The sequence below is a fragment of the Salvelinus namaycush genome, chromosome 20 (assembly GCF_016432855.1).
Source record: "Salvelinus namaycush isolate Seneca chromosome 20, SaNama_1.0, whole genome shotgun sequence".
Taxonomy (NCBI): Eukaryota; Metazoa; Chordata; class Actinopteri; order Salmoniformes; family Salmonidae; genus Salvelinus; species Salvelinus namaycush.
In genome coordinates this window covers 31,902,773-31,920,016 of record NC_052326.1, presented here as the reverse complement: position 1 = coordinate 31,920,016, position 17,244 = coordinate 31,902,773, and the positions used below count along the sequence as shown (strand labels likewise).

The following is a 17,244-nucleotide window of genomic DNA, read 5'->3' as shown; positions in this document are numbered from 1 at the left end:
CAGCAAGGATATATATCTATATTTTTTATAAACGGTCCTTGTTCAGATGTATCAAATCCCTTTGGAGATCTACCTAATCTTTTGCTCTTTCGTTTATTCTTTCGCATTGTCAAATTCTCCATGGGGACGATTGTGAAATCAACTGATTTGTTCATTCTCGGGCCACAAAGAAGCTTGCTCTTCTATGTGTAGACATTGAAATGCACTGTGATCATATGAGACGGGTGGGGATGAATCTCCCGAGGTTGATATGTAATTATCAAGTATGTAATTGGTCTCTCTCTCTCTTTTCTCTAATGTCTCTGTCCTTTCTCTCTCCTTTGTAGGCTGAGAATTCCACCCTGGCCCTTGCGAATGAAAGCCAGAGAGAAGCATATGAAAGGTGTCTGGATGAGGTGAGTTTCATATAGAAAAGGTCGTCCTGACAGTGCCACACTGTTTTGTCTGTCTCTGTAACCACTACATAAGTTCTCAGCTTTTATACACTGCTAAGTTTACTACTCTTAAGACTCCAAAATCATTCTCCATTTGTGACCAAAGACTGTAGTAAAGATGAACCTTTAATTCTATCTTTTTCAGGTGGCCAACCACGTGGTACAGGCCCTTCTGAATCAAAAGGTAAGACATAGTTCATGAAGACGAATCGATGACATTCAGACTCAAAAGTCTAACAAGTTAATGAGCAGTTATTTTACACAACAAGTTTAGTGTGTGTGTTCGTGCGTGTGTAAATGTTTGTTGATTTGTTTTGTGTGTGTGTGTTTGTTCTAGGACCTGCGGGAGGAGTGTATTAAGCTGAAGATGCGTGTGTTTGACCTGGAGAGACAGAACAAAACCCTGACTGAGCTCTTTGCCCAGAAACGACACCCCCAGGCCAGCCATCTGCAACAGGTACAGAATGTGTGATGTGTTCTGTGTGTGTGTGTGTGTGTGTGTGTGTGTGTTCATGAAATTGATTCCTCTGTGAAGATTTAGAAATTACGCATAAATGAACAAGTTGCTTTTCATTTTGTTTCAGTTACTTAGTTTTTGCAAAACTGTAATGAATTTGACAAGATAAAGGATAATTAGGCATGAGTTAATTATCCGCCGAAATTGTTGCAACCCCTATTACTAGCCTATCTCTTTCGTATCGTCTGAGATCCCCAAAGATTGGAAAGCTGCCGCGGTCATCCCCCTCTTCAAAGGGGGAGACACTCTAGACCCAAACTGCTACAGACCTATATCTATCCTACCCTGCCTTTCTAAGGTTTTCGAAAGCCAAGTTAACAAACAGATCACCGACCATTTCGAATCCCACCGTACCTTCTCCGCTACGCAATCGAGTTTCCGAGCTGGTCATGGGTGCACCTCAGCCATGCTCAAGGTCCTAATCAATATCATAACCGCCATTGATAAGAGACAATAGTGTGCAGCTGTATTCATCTACCTGGCCAAGGCTTTCGACTCTGTCAATCACCACATTCTTATCGGCAGACTCAACAGCCTTGGTTTCTCAAATGACTGCCTCGCCTGGTTCACCAACTACATCTCAGAGTTCAGTGTGTCAAATTGGAAGGCCTGTTGTCCGGACCTCTGGCAGTCTCTATGGAGGTGCCACAGGGTTCAATTCTCGGGCCGACTCTCTTCTCTGTATACATTAATGATGTCACTCTTGCTGCTGGTGATTCTCTGATCCACCTCTACGCAGACGACACCATTCTGTATACTTCTGGCCCTTCTTTGGACACTGTGTTAACTAACCTCCAGACGAGCTTCAATGCCATACAACTCTCCTTCCGTGGCCTCCAACTGCTCTTAAATGCAAGTAAAACTAAATGCATGCTCTTCAACCGATCGCTGCCCACACCCGCCTGCCTGCCTAGCATCACTACTCTGGACGGTTCTGACTTAGAATATGTGGACAACTACAAATACCTAGGTGTCTGGTTAGACTGTAAACTCTCCTTTCAGACTCACATTAAGCATCTCCAATCCAAAATTAAATCTAGAATCGGCTTCCTATTTCGCAACAAAGAATCCTTCACTCATGCTGCCAAACATAGCCTCGTAAAACTGACTATCCTACCGATCCTTGACTTCGGCGATGTAATTTACAAAATAGCCTCCAACACACTACTCACCAAATGGGATGCAGTCTATCACAGTGCCATCCGTTTTGTCACCCAAGCCCCATATACTACCCACCACTGCGACCTGTATGCTCTCGTTGGCTGGCCCTCGCTTCATATTCGCTGCCAAACCCACTGGCTCCAGGTCATCTAGAAGTCTTTGCTAGGTAAAGCCCCGCCTTATCTCAGCTCACTGGTCACCATAGCAGCACACACCCTTAGCACGTGCTCCAGCAGGTATATTTCACTGGTCACCCCCAAAGCCAATTCCTCTTTGGCCGCCTTCCGGTGCTCTGCTGCCAATGACTGGAACGAACTGCAAAAATCACTGAAGCTGGAGACTCATATCTCCCTCACTAACTTTAACCACCAGCTGTCAGAGCAGGTGCTTAAAGGTTGGATTCATTAAAACTCGTTTTTCAACCACTCCACAAATGTCTTGTTAACAAACTATAGTTTTGGCAAGTCGGTTAGGACATCTACTTTGTGCATGACACACGTCATTTTTCCAACAATTGTTTACAGACAGATTATTTCACTTACAATTCACTGTACCACAATTCCAGTGTGTCAGAAGTTTACATACACTAAGCTGACTGTGCCTTTAAACAGCTTAGAAAATTCCAGAAAATGATGTCATGGCTTTAGATGCATCTGAGTAGGCTAATTGACATCATTTGAGTCAATTGGAGGTGTACCTATGGATTTATTTCAAGGCCTACCTTCAAGCTCAGTGCCTCTTTGCTTGACATCATGGGAAAATCAAAAGAAATCAGCCAAAACCTCAGAAAAACAATTGTAGACCTCCACAAGTCTGGTTCATCCTTGGGAGCAATTTCAAAATGCCTGAAGGTACCACTTTCATCTGTACAAACAATAGTACGCAAGTATAAACACGATGGGACCACGCAGCCGTCATACCGCTCAGGAAGGAGACGCGTTCTGTCTCCTAGAGATGAATGTACTTTGGTGCGAAAAGTGCAAATCAATCCCAGAACAACAACAAAGGACCTTGTGAAGATGGAGGAAATGGGTACAAAAGTATCTATATCCACAGTAAAACGAGTCCTATATCGACATAACCAGAAAGGCCGCTCAGCAAGGAAGAAGCCACTGCTCCAAAACCGCCAATAAAAAGCTAGACTACGGTTTGCAACTGCACATGGGGACAAAGATTGTACTTTTTGGAGAAATGTCCTCTGGTCTGATGAAACAAAAATAGAACTGTTTGGCCATAACGACCATCGTTATGTTTGGAGGATAAAGGGGCAGGCTTGCAAGCCAAAGAACACCATCCCAAACGTGAAGCACGGGGGTGGCAGCATCATGTTGTGGGGGTGCTTTGCTGCAGGAGGGACTGGTGCACTTCACAAAATAGATGGCATCATGAGGAAAGACAATTATGTGGATATATTGAAGCAACATCTCAAGACATCAGTCAGGAAGTTAAAGCTTGGTCGAAAATTGGTCTTCCAAATGGACAATGACCCCAAGCATACTTCCAAAGTTGTGGCAAAATGGCTTAAGGACAACAAAGTCAAGGTATTGACTCATAGCCTGACCTCATAGCCTGGTTCCTCTCTAGGTTTCTTCCTAGGTTCTGGCTTTTCTAGGGAGTTTTTCCTAGCCACCGTGCTTCTACACCTGCATTGCTTGCTGTTTGGGGATTTTAGGCTGAGTTTCTGTACAGCACTTTGTATCATCAGCTGATGTAAGAAGGGCATTATAAATACGATTGATTGATTGACCTCAATCCTATAGACAATTTGTGGGCAGGACTGAAAAAGCGTGTGCGTGCAAGGAGGCCTACAAACCTGACTCAGTTACACCAGCTCTGTCCGAAGGAATGGGCCAAAATTCACCCAACTTATTGTGGGAAGCTTGTGGAAGCTTACCCGACACGTTTGACCCAAGTTAAACAATTTAAAGCCAATGCTACCAAATACTAATTGAGTGTATGTAAACTTCTGACCCACTGGGAATGTGATGAAATAAATAAAATATTAAATAAATAGTTCTCGCTGCTATTATTCTGACATTTCACATTCTTCAAATATAGTGGTGATCCTAACTGACCTAAGGCAGGGAATTTTTATTAGGATTAAATGTCAGGAATTGTGAAACTGAGTTTAAATGTATTTGGCTAAGGTGTATGTAAACTTCCGACTTCAACTGTATATAGACTTTTTCTTTTGTACTATTAACTGTATGTTTGTTTGACGCACTGCTTTGCTTTATCTTGGCCAGGTCGCAGTTTTAAATGAGAACTTGTTCTCAACTAGCCTACCTGGTTAAATAAATGTGAAATAAAATAAATAAAAATTAGTACTGACAGACTGGTGTTGAAAGTGTGACCAAAGAAGGGATTTAAGTCTGTCCGTTGGCTCTCGGATCATTTTGGGCTGTTAATGAGAATTTGGATATGAATGTTTTTTTTCTATCATTCCTCACATCAGAATGCCCACAGAGAAAATAATGTCTATCCCATCAAATTGGAGAGACTCATTTTTGCCTGTGTGTGTGTGTGATATGCTTATCTAAACCACTGGGGGAGAGGGAGAACCTCTTTTCTGCCTTGCTTGTCTCCTGTTCATTATGATTATATTCAGACCACGATCAAAGTATGGTCCTATGTGTCATCCTGTTTCTGTTTACTACTTAATAAGAACGGTGTTTCTGAGGTAATCTGCTTTCATTTGGTAGGGAGATGAGAAGTTCTCCCGCATCTCTGTCATGCTGATCTCATTACTGTTGTTGCTTAGGTGGTTGTTGTCAAGGTGAAATGTGGAACTGTAATGTGAAGGCTAGTTTTAGAATTCTATCGCATATCCTCCATAGCGTGTAGTGATCTCTTCTGTGTTGATATAGTCAGATGTGAGATTGAAATATTACAGCGAGGACTATGATGCCTTGGTGTTCTTTGGATTTATTAACCTAAACTGATATCTAATATCAATTGTAAAATAGACTAGAGCTTAGAGCCTGAAAGCTCCTTGGAGCTCTTACTCTGTCCATTTTGGCCTTGTTGAAATAAACCAAGGACAAACCCGCTACAGGGTTTTAGAATCCCCTGCTGAGATTTTTATTTAACCTTTATTTAACTTGGCAAGTCAATTAATAACAAATTCTTATTTTACAATGATGGCCTACCTCGGCCAAACCCTCCCCTAACCCAGACGACGCTGGACCAATTGTACCCCGCCCTATTGGACTCCCTATCACGGGCGGTTGTTATACAGCCAGGGACCGAACCAGGGTCTGTAGTGATGCCTCTAGAACTGAGATGCAGTGCCTTAGACCGCTGCGCCACTCGGGAGCTTAAAGATGATTATACAACGACTCTGAAGTTTCCGTGAATTTGGCTTCAAAAGAACAGATGCAGAGATCATCTTGTCTTTGATAAAGATGTTCAGTGACCTTGGTCATCATTTTTCTTCTTCTTTGAAGTGTATGACACTTGGCACCTCTTTCTCCCGCACCACATCTCTATCCCTTTCCTTCCCTCTCTTTTTTTCACCTCTTTGTTTACACCAACTCCCTCTCTCTCTTCTATTAGTATTTCACCCACTCCACGGTAGAGGGGACAGGAGAGAGAGAAGCCATCTGCTGCAGAAATATCAATACAGCATTTCATCTAAAAATAAAATTCACAGGAGGGAAAAGTGGCACATTCTATTACTGTAAATGGAAACTGTCCCCAACTCCCCCAACCCCCTTCTTCCCCATGCCTCCATTTTTCTGTATTCTTCAGTCGCTTTCTTTGCCTCTCTTACCTGTGAGGGGAAAAAACCTTCTCCCCTCACATGCGGAGTGAATACCTCTTCCCCCGCCATCACCTTTCTTTGTGATGAATATTATAAGAAAACCTGATGTCATCTCAATGCCGAAGCAATTTAATTACTCAGCGCTAGGATAGGAATGAAAAGAGGCTGGCCCGCTCCGGTAATGCCATTTTCTCTGTCTATTAGGAAGCAGGTTAAAGGAAATCAGGAGAGGGTGCAAAGAATGACAATAGTCGATATGGTTCCGTTACTGACATTCTTCTTTCTCTGTTCTCTCCCGTTACAGTTGCAGTTGGTGTCTGTCTCAGAGCACAGCACAGAGCCCAGCACAGAGCCCCTGACCATGGACAGTGACAAATTGCTGGTGTCCAAAAACCAGGGGGGACTCAAGGTGAGCAGCTAGCCCACACACAAACCTTAACCCCCAACTAAAACTTCACTGTGATCATTGAATTACAAATGTATATATGTAGGATATATATACACTGAGTATACCAAACATTAGGAACAAGAACACCTTCCTAATATTGAGTTGCACCCCCCACAGGGATGCTGGCCCATGTTGGCTCCAACGCTTCCCACAGTTGGGTCAAGTTGGCTGGATGTCCTTTGGGTAGTGGACCATTCTTGATACACACGGGAAACTGTTGAGTGTGAAAAACCCAGCAGCATTACAGTTCTTGTCACAAACCGGTGCACCTGGCACCTATTACCATACTTTGATCAAAGGCACTTAAATATTTTGTCTTGTCCATTCACCATCTGAATGGCACACATACACAATCCATGTCTCAATTGTCAAGGCTTACAAATCTTTCTTTAACCTGTGCTCCCCTTCCTCTACACTGATTGAAGTGGATTTAACAAGTGACATCAATAAGGGATCATGGCTTTCACCTGGATTCACCTGGTCAGTTCTGGTCAGTTCTTAATGTTTTGTATACTCAGTGTATTTGTATACTCAGTGTATAACACATACAGTGGGGAGAACAAGTATTTGATACACTGCCGATTTTACACTGCCATTTTATTGCATGACATAAGTATTTGGTCACCTACCAACCAGTAAGAATTCCGGCTCTCACAGACCTGTTAGTTTTTCTTTAAGAAGCCCTCCTGTTCTCCACTCATTACCTGTATTAACTGCACCTGTTTGAACTTGTTACCTGTATAAAAGACACCTGTCCACACACTCAATCAAACAGACTCCAACCTCTCCACAATGGCCAAGACCAGAGAGCTGTGTAAGGACATCAGGGATAAAATTGTAGACCTGCACAAGGCTGGGATGGGCTACAGGACAATAGGCAAGCAGCTTGGTGAGAAGGCAACAACTGTTGGCGCAATTATTAGAAAATGGAAAAAGTTCAAGATGACGGTCAATCACCCTCGGTCTGGGGCTCCATGCAAGATCTCACCTCGTGGGGCATCAATGATCATGCGGAAGGTGAGGGATCAGCCCAGAATTACACGGCAGGACCTGGTCAATGACCTGAAGAGAGCTGGGACCACAGTCTCAAAGAAAACCATTAGTAACACACTACGCCGTCATGGATTAAAATCCTGCAGCGCACGCAAGGTCCCCCTGCTCAAGCCAGCGCATGTCCAGGCCCGTCTGAAGTTTGCCAATGACCATCTGGATGATCCAGAGGAGGAATGGGAGAAGGTCATGTGGTCTGATGAGACAAAAATAGAGCTTTTTGGTCTAAACTCCACTCGCCGTGTTTGGAAGAAGAAGGATGAGTACAACCCCAAGAACACCATCCCAACCGTGAAGCATGGAGGTGGAAACATCATTCTTTGGGGATGCTTTTCTGCAAAGGGGACAGGACGACTGCACCGTATGGAGGGGAGGAAGGATGGGGCCATGTATCGCGAGATCTTGGCCAACAACCTCCTTCCCTCAGTAAGAGCATTGAAGATGGGCCGTGGCTGGGTCTTCCAGCATGACAACAACCCGAAACACACAGCCAGGGCAACTAAGGAGTGGCTCCGTAAGAAGCATCTCAAGGTCCTGGAGTGGCCTAGCCAGTCTCCAGACCTGAACCCAATAGAACATCTTTGGAGGGAGCTGAAAGTCCGTATTGCCCAGCGACAGCCCCGAAACCTGAAGGATCTGGAGAAGGTCTGTATGGAGGAGTGGGCCAAAATCCCTGCTGCAGTGTGTGCAAACCTAGTCAAGAACTACAGGAAACGTATGATCTCTGTAATTGCAAACAAAGGTTTCTGTACCAAATATTAAGTTATGCTTTTCTGATGTATCAAATACTTATGTCATGCAATAAAATGCAAATTAATTACTTAAAAATCATACAATGTGATTTTCAGGATTTTTGTTTTAGATTCCGTCTCTCACAGTTGAAGTGTACCTATGATAGAAATTACAGACCTCTACATGCTTTGTAAGTAGGAAAACCTGCAAAATCGGCAGTGTATCAAATACTTGTTCTCCCCACTGTATATGAATTATAGGATCTCTATGACTGTGACCCTTAACCCAGATCTCAAAGCCAATCGTAAACCCCATTCCACTATCACGTAGGAGAATGTCACAATGTCAGTCAGCCCTCTGTGCCACCTTATGCAGCTCAGCAAAGTCATATTTGGTTTACCTCTGCTTCACCAGCTTTGGACCCCTGCTGTTAGTAATCACAATGTTGATTTTCATACTCGTATGTTCCAAGGAGGTCCCCCAGTCACCCAAGTCCGGAATTCCCATTCCCAGTATCAATTGAACCACAAATCAATATAATTTAAAGGGGCTTGGCTTGCTCAATGTTCTAGCGCCACCATTCAATTTTCTGCTGTGAAAGTTCCACCTGTTTTTCCCCTACGCTCACCTAAGTACCCCCAACGGCTCTCACCGAGCCCCTCTAATGTTCTCAAAATAGGCTGCTGTAATCACTGCCCGATGAGCAGCACTAGACTCCTGCTGACAAATGACTGAGAAACAAGTGGAAGAAAGGAAAGGGGGAGAACCAGTCATTTCAACACTGAGGGAAACTGATTGGTTTTTCATTGTCAGGCAGGGACAGAGGTGTCAAATTGAATATAGATTTTTGTTTCCCTCTGAACAAACACTCAACCTATGCACTCCTTTCTTTCGCTCCCTTTATTTCCATCAGACCTCCTTGGTTTCTCTCTGGCCCCAAGTCTCAAAGCAACCTAGCCATCATCCCATAGTCTTCAGATTGCATTTTGTATACCCTTCATATATCCCTGGGGTGTTACACAAGAATGTAGTGAGGGGGAGATTTTGGGTTAATGATAACATTTACACCTTTAGTGAACCCATTAACACTAACCTGCAAAGTCCACTGTTGAAATGCTGCTTTAGAATATAAAGGCTCTCACAGGGATAATGGGAGCTGAAAAAGTGTTATTTAGCTTTATCTCAATCCAAATGCTATTTCTTCTCTCCAGAGCTTTGGATAACCAGCTAATGTAATGCAGAAGCCCCTTGTCTCTGGTCTTAATGAACCATGGGTAGATACATTTATTGACTGACTGAATCCAATACAGTTCAGCTCCCCACATCCTCAGCTAAGCTCTGCACTGCTCCCAACTCCCCCTAGCTCCACTGATCCAGGTGCAGCTCCCATCCAGATTGTATATACAGTGCCCTGAAAAAGCGTTTGTCCCCTTTCTGATTTTCTTTTTTTCATATATATATTTTTGACACTGAATGTTATCAGATCTTCAACCAAAATCTAATATTAGATAAAGGGAACCTGAAGGATCAAATAACACAAAAATGTGATACTTTTTTTCAATTATTTAATAAACAAATGTATGCAACACCCAATGTGAAAAAGTAATCTTCTGTTCTCTATCCATGGAATTAGTCCTCTGCACCATGTTTTTTTTACCAATACCATTTCAAAGGAAACAAGCACTCATTAAGATCAGGTGTTTCCAATTAGTGGGCACAGCCAACACACTTAACAAGATAGAGGATGGAGTTTTGTTGATGCTGAGAATGGAATGTATATGTTTTTAAATAACATTCTTAGAACATTCTCTGAACGTTAAAGGTTTTCTTGTGGTTTTTATGGAACATTTTCTTAACGTTCTCGAAGTACTGAAATTCCCACAAAAGAACGTTGTTTGTTAACATTCTTGGAAAAATTTGAGAACATTCCCAATGCCAAACCAGTTAGAGAATGTTCATAGAGCATTACCTAAATGTGAATGAAATGTAACCATGCTTTTAGGAATCGTTCTGTTAAAGTAATGAAATGACAAGAAAATAACGTTTTTTTTTGTTTTTTTTTTTGTAAGGTTCATTAAATGTGCTGAATGTTCCAAAGCCACTATCTTGCACCATTCCCAGAAAGTTGTGGGAAGGTTGTATGTAGAATAACCATATGACAACCACACTTTCACCAAGCTCTAAGAAACATATGGTTCTCTGAATGTTATGTGCTAGTTGGGTGGCTACTCACACTCAGAGTGGAGACAGCCAAGCAGCTAATGGAAGAAGTTATTTCTGATTTCTGCACAGGATGGGAGCGATTTTTATCGGGGCGGGACTGTAAAGTTCCATGGTTAGGGTACTGTTGCGGGATTAGGATAGTACGGGGGGGAAAATAATTTTCACTCCTGTGTCGACCTCTAATTGCTACCTTTCAGGAAGAGGTAATGAGGAGGGCGGAAGAGAGCAGAATACATTTTCTCACTGATTACAGAATTGCATTTTAATTAAAGATAAAGACAGCTTCCTAAGGTTGGCATGCCATGTGTAACCAAAGTAGCTTTTGTCACCTCTCCACTCTTCTCTCCTTCCCAATCTGTCGTTCATTTATTCCTCCCCCTGTCAGGACTAGGGTGCTCAGAATTCTCAGGATGTCCTCTGTTGCTGTGACATAGTCATTGGTGACTTGGACTGTTAACTTGAATCAAGTACATTCACTTGAAACATGAGTTGCAGGCCCTCTCAAAAAGTAATTACTTATCCAAGAAAAAACAGAGTAAAAAGGAACCTCCACAATCGAGTGTCCGCATGAAATCAATGCATATAACTCCTGGTGCACTGTGCATGCAATGTGTTATATGTTGGAGGCATTGTGCACTTCTTCAGATTGCAACTGTACTTAACGTGAAGTGTTGTTCTTAGTTTGTTGTTTGATGAAGATGTAGCAAAGTTCCATCCTGATGTCCTTGTTTATGCAGAGCAATGGGGACCGCACACAGAACGGGTCAGCCGCATCGGCCCGGGCCACCTCCATGGAGGCCCTGTCTCCGTTTTTCAAGAAGAAAGCACACATCCTAGAGGTCCTGCGCAAGCTGGAGGAGTCAGGCCCACTCAAGTTCCACCCCTCCTCCTGCCTGTCCCCCCACCATGACCTGGGCCAGGCGCTGGTCTCCATGGAGAGAGACCAGATATCCCTGATGTCCTCTGAGGCGTTACCTGCCCCACAGCGCCCGGTGGCACACCCATCGTCACGCTGCCGCCACTCCAGCTCTGACTCAGACATTCATGATTATGCCAATGGAGAAGGGGCTCTCCAGGAGGACCATGCCCAGCATCAGCAACAACAACACGGGAGCTGTCAGTCCTGCCACATACTCTCCCAGAAGAGCAGCCTGGACAGCCTGCTGAAGTGTGCCCAGGGCCACGGTGCCTCACACCAGGCCAGAGTGGAGATCCTTAACAGGCAGGCCTGTGCAGAGGACCAGGGGGCATTGGCACAGAGCACAAGCCCTCCCCAGGCAGCGGCTCTTTCCCACCTCCTCTCTGCTGACAGCACAAACCAGTGCTACATGCACAAAACAGCTTTGGACTTTCTAGAGCGCACTCCAGAAGGTCTGGGTTCTTCTGATCCTTTCCTCTCCTTGCTAATCCAAGCCAACCTCAACGGGATGCTAGGGCAGGAGCCCAGGAAGTTACAAAAACACACAGACAAGCAGCCGTCCGGCAAGGTACAGCCCTCTCACAGTGAGGATATAAAGCACATAAAGGCTGTCATGGCAACGTCGCAGAGCCAGAACGAGGACAGTCCGGAAGAGTGCTGCTACCTGGAAGTAGAGGCAGCGGCACACAATGTGAACAACAGCCTGCACTCTTCTACCTCACACACAGACCATGTTGAGACTGAACCAGGATATCCCAAGGAGCAGGAAGTGAGTGATCAGATCTGCAACGGGCTCTACTTCTCCAATGAAACGTCTGTCTCCAAGAAGGTGGCGGTGGAATCTTACTCTCCAGCCCCAGTGCCTGAGAGGAACAGCTCAGCTCAGGCCCTGCCTCCCTCTGGGAAGAGCAAGCTTGCACTCAGCCCCACCTCTCCCTCCTCAGGTCTGAGTGAAGTCAAGCCCTCCCCTATCTCCTCCCCGTCCCGGCTGCTCAAGTTCCTGAAGATCCCTCCGGGGATCAACCAGGCACAACCAGGCAACCCCCTCCGTCTAAGTCCCCAGCTCACCCGCAGCTCCAAGATCCCCTGCAGGAACAACAACAACTATGAGGTGTACCACTCTCCCATCCTGACCCGCAAAGCCACCACCACAGAGAGGGAGAAGCAGCCATCCTCATCCTCCTCCAAAACAGACCCCTACCCTGCCACACACTCCGCCCCCACCTCCCCACCCAAATCAGAGGACATTGTGGACACCCCTCCCATGGCCAAGGAGATTGCTTTCAGCAGCCACTTTGTGCCCAAACCCAGCGTCAGCACAAAGGCACCCCCCTCCTCTCATGCACAAAGGGGCTCTCAGAAGGTACCCCAATATGAGAATGTCTGCCCCTCAGATGGGACGCCCCAGTTCCTGGAGGATCTTAAGACGTCCCAATACCTCCCTTACCCCCAACCCGAGGGTCCTGTAGAGAAGCAGTGTCAGCAAGATGAGAACCTCCTCAGCCCCCCGTCTTCACAGCACCCTGACTCGTCCCCAGGGACGGCTGACCAGGACTTCTCTGACCAGGACACTGACTCAGAAAGCCCCGTCTGGCACAAGCCAAACCAACACTTCAGCCTCCCCTCCTCGTCCTCCTCCGCCGTCAGTAAAAAAAAAGCACACAGTAGTCACCCCAGCTACTCCAGCATGAGAGACAGGCACCAGGAGCACCGTGCAGCTCCGGAGCCCAGCCAACAGAACTGTGAACCTGCCCAGCCAACCCAGTGTTCAGCCAGGCGAGGTGACCCCAAGAGACTGGTGCAGGGCAAGACTCCCCAGAGTGAGTCCAGTCACCAGCCCTTCAAAGAGCGCCTGGCTGCTTTGGGGAAAATGAAGAGCACAGAAGATCTGCCAGTAGGTGCACAGTCCGTGGACAAGAAGGATGCACAAAGTAACCTAGGTAAACCCCCCACCAACAATATTGAGAAAAGCAAGACCGCTGAAAGGCAAGGTGAGAGAACTGGAGCAGAGCAGCACAGAAATCAGAAATCCACTGATTCCCTGGATGGGAAGCCCTACCCCAAAACCAGCCTCGGCAGTCACACTAGGGTGATAGGTCCAATACATGAATCGGGCACCAAATCCTCAGCCACCCCATCATTGATACCCAAGGGCGAGCAGGAGACACCGTTTTCTCCCAGGATATATGTAGCAAAAGCAGAGGGTCCAAAGATCAAGATGGGCACATCATCCTCCAACACAGAGACTCCTCCAGTGGTTCGCAGCTATGGGAAATGCCCCATCACCCAGAGCCACCACAGTAAAACTGCCCCCAGCCCACAAAACAGCCCCACTAAAGTCCCGTCAAAGTCCCCTTCAAAGGTAGGTCAAGCTTCCTCTTATCCCAGAGGGGTCAAACCCATTCCTGAGGACCGTGCCCTGGCTCACAGAAACCCACATCGGCCGGAAGACAAAACCAAGCTCCCGGCCGGCAAGAAGAAGACCTTTGGCCATGCAGAGAGCTTCCCGCCTCCCCCTCCTCTGCCACCACGGCCATCTACTGAAGCCATCGCAAAAGAGGACAAAAAGCCGTACTCGTCTGGCCCACCCGTGCTCCAGTCTGCCATTGAGCAGAAGGTAATGCGTGGCATCAAGGAAAACATGCTGAAGCTGCAGGAGCAGGACCGGGGCCAGGTGGCCGAGCCAAAGCAGAAGGCCTCCAATGGCATCGCCAGCTGGTTCGGCCTGAGAAAGAGCAAGCTCCCCGCCCTCAACCGCAAACCGGAAGTGTCCAAGTTCAAGATCAACATATCCTCATCTCTTTCGTCATCGTCTGCCTCTGGCGGAGGGGCTAAGGACCCTAAGACAGGTGGTCCCCAGAAGGTGGTGGAGAGCCTGAACATCTCCAAGCTGATGGAGAAGGCAGAGGACCTGCGGAAGGCGCTGGAAGAGGAGCGGGCATATGTGAACAGGGTCGGGATGGACCTCTCTGGCAGAGGCCACTCTTGTGAGGTGGTGATGGACCAGACCCAGGGCCAACTGTCACTCATGTACAGAGGAATGACCGCAGAGAACTTCATGCAGCAGCTCCTCAACAGGTAATAATGATATGTATTCCTAAATAACCTGATCATTTACCTGAGAATTAATTACATACATCCAAACCCTGTCTAGGATATATTAGACTGGCGCTGTCAGTGTACTAAATTTGTGATCATATGATAATTATAAAACTTGGCCAGAGGGTAAACTCTTTCTCGTATGATTTTATATCTGATCAAATTTGATTTGTAAATGGAGTTTAAGTCAAAAGCTAGTTCCCCTATGAGTTTGTTGTAACGTCTTCCTTCTTAAGTCCCTCGACGTCTTGTTCTGGAAACAGGGTGGAAGAAAGGGGAGCTATACCTACCACCTTTGGAATGACACACAGACGCCTCTCCTTTGACTCTAAGAGGTCGCGGCCCAACTTCAGTCACCAGAGGAACGGGATCAGCCACACCAAGAGCAGGGACGAGATGGCCCAGGTAAACTCTTTTCTCTCTGTCGTATTCCTCTGATACACTATAGAAAGATTAATAAACTACACATGTAGTGTCAGTGAAATATATGATTGTCATTAACCCTTGCTGTTTCAGGGTTCAGTTATGATCGGCAAGGATGAGGTCACATCAGAAGAGAGCTTGGCAGAGTCCATTAGTTCTCAGCATTTTACAGGTGAAAGTAGCATGATGCTGAGTCATAATAATGCCAGTCGTCTATTTTCCTTGAGTAGCTCTGACTCTAGTCTTACTTGATTGTTCCTTCCTTACTGATTAGGTTCTGGGGCCTCCATGCGCACCCTCGACAGTGGCATTGGCACGTTCCCCATGCCAGACTACGCCAGTAGCATGGCAGGGAAGAGCATCCCTAAGGGGAAGCCACAGGGAGAGCAAGGGTTTTCTTGCTCACAGGGGAAACATGGGGCCATGATGAAGGTTCCGCGTAAGGCCCATACACTGGAGAAAGAGCTGTCAACTCTGGATGAAGTCAACCCGTTTGTCCTGTATGACTCAGGGCTGGAGGGAAAAGGTACCAACATGCACCTGTCCAGTACAATCCACGAGGGTAAGCTTGGACTTTGTATTACCATAGGACTTGTTGTGTTCCCATGTAGACCATTTCAATGCTGACATTTTACAAACAAATTGTTTAAATATGGCGAAAGTTCATATTTTCAGTTGTTTTAATATAATGATAAATCCTGCAAAACCAATATTTTGAGGCTCATTAAAACTGAACCAACTATACACACAAGCTTAAACCTTCAACAAAACACCTGAGGTACTCTTTTTTTTCCATTTTGAATTTCATTTGCTCTTATGTAGATATAGATGCCTACGGAGCTCATATGCAAAATCCCCTCACCAAGAACTGGACCTTTCCCAATCTGAAAGGCTCTGCGGGAGCCACTGATGTTTACCTGGATGTGCAGGGAGACCTGGGGACCCCATCCAGAAGGGTGAGTGAGTCAGAGAGTCATCTCCATTCTAATGAGAACTTTCGAAGAAGACCACATCCATTTACTCTGTGCTGACATGTAACATCTTTTTCATCTAAGTTCAAATGATGAAAGTATCACTCTTTATTCATATTTTAAGAGATAAGGCTGATAGAAAGACAGCTAGGGCCTTGATCACTGTCGCCTGTCAGTTGTCATCCCTTGTCAGCACCAGAGTCCCATTAGCATTGTGAGTGAGTGAGTGAGAGCTCCTCCTGCCTTTTCTCGGGTATGGGGGCGTTGCTGTGAAAACGAGAGGGAGAAGGGGTTTTGACTAACTTGTTTTTGACTCTCTCCCTTTGAATGGGCTGCGTTAATGGCAGACTGGAACTGAAATGCACAGAAAGTCCACAGCTTTTAACGCCAAGTTTTCCCTTTTTTTGAGAAATTAAGTTTATTGAGGGGAAAGAGTGCACAAAGAAATATGTGCATTTTAACAGCAGCAGTGTTTCCATCAAACTGGCTTGTTATGAATGAAGAGCTGTGCGTAATGACGTAGTCCACTTAAGTATAACTTGTATAACTTTTAATTTACCGAATAACTTCAGTTTTTTTATGTGTTTAAAAAGTCCTGCGAAAACAGCAGATGTGCCCACTTGGCACAGGTACTCTAGCAAACAGCTCATTGATACAGTGTAGAGGGTACATGATGAGATTATGAATAAAAGCTAGATCATTTTAATTTGTCAATTAGCAGCTAAGCACTGATCATCATGTCACCAGCATACAAATTAACCCTTTACAATGGCAGATTTGGGCACTAATAAGCACCTAAATTGGAATGTGGTGGCTGTACAGTAACATGCTATACATGACATCAGAGCTCTGGCTCTGCACTTCACAGCGCTGTATGGGTTTTTCCTGGCAGCCGTTGTGAACTTGAGCACCGCGAGCGACAACAAGTTGCCCCCATCCCTCCCGGTAATTGGGCAACTTTTGCAACAACACAAAAATGTCTGTGTGCGGGAAATGTTAATTAAGATGACTCAATGTATTTTGAAAGATGCATACAAGCAAGCCAAAGACCCGTGAGTCCAAATGTGCACTTCCAAATCATAAAAATCCTATACCTATACAGTGTCAAATGTTTCTGATCACTATGTCTGATGTACAGTTACAAGATGACATGGCGTCATACCCTGGGTTGTCCTGAACACAATGAGCTAATGTGTTTATTGTGGAAGAGAATCTGCTGCAGCACACGAACCTGAATGCACTCATGACTCCTTTCTATGCCCACCAACATTACCATCTGTTTCTCTGAACTGCCTTGTGAAGCCTAACACTGTAAGATCATGTTTTAGAACTTAGCTAGTCATGTTGGAAATAGAACAACCTTTCAAATCATGCTCACCTGACCCAGATTGCTATTTATAATGGACTGTTTCTGGATTGGGTAAACAACAACAGTAATTGTGTGATGGCGGGGATGCAGGGTTGTCTTCAAAATGAAGTGTGCTTGCTCTAGATCCTTAACGGC

General features: G+C 45.4%; 1 protein-coding gene across 3 annotated transcripts in view; it reads left to right on the top strand.

Moving 5' to 3' along the window:
- The window catches only part of LOC120065253 (nck-associated protein 5-like), a 148,273-nt gene that overhangs the window by 125,664 nt on the left and 5,365 nt on the right, over window positions 1-17,244 (top strand). For 2 of the 3 annotated variants that reach the window (XM_039016085.1, XM_039016083.1), the window contains 9 exons: window positions 327-395; window positions 580-618; window positions 772-891; window positions 6,180-6,284; window positions 11,066-14,325; window positions 14,583-14,751; window positions 14,863-14,941; window positions 15,044-15,331; window positions 15,592-15,725. In XM_039016085.1, coding sequence (XP_038872013.1) covers window positions 327-395; window positions 580-618; window positions 772-891; window positions 6,180-6,284; window positions 11,066-14,325; window positions 14,583-14,751; window positions 14,863-14,941; window positions 15,044-15,331; window positions 15,592-15,725 — 4,263 coding nt within the window. The remainder of the gene's footprint in view (window positions 1-326; window positions 396-579; window positions 619-771; window positions 892-6,179; window positions 6,285-11,065; window positions 14,326-14,582; window positions 14,752-14,862; window positions 14,942-15,043; window positions 15,332-15,591; window positions 15,726-17,244) is intronic. The other variant, XM_039016084.1, reaches the window with a different exon arrangement.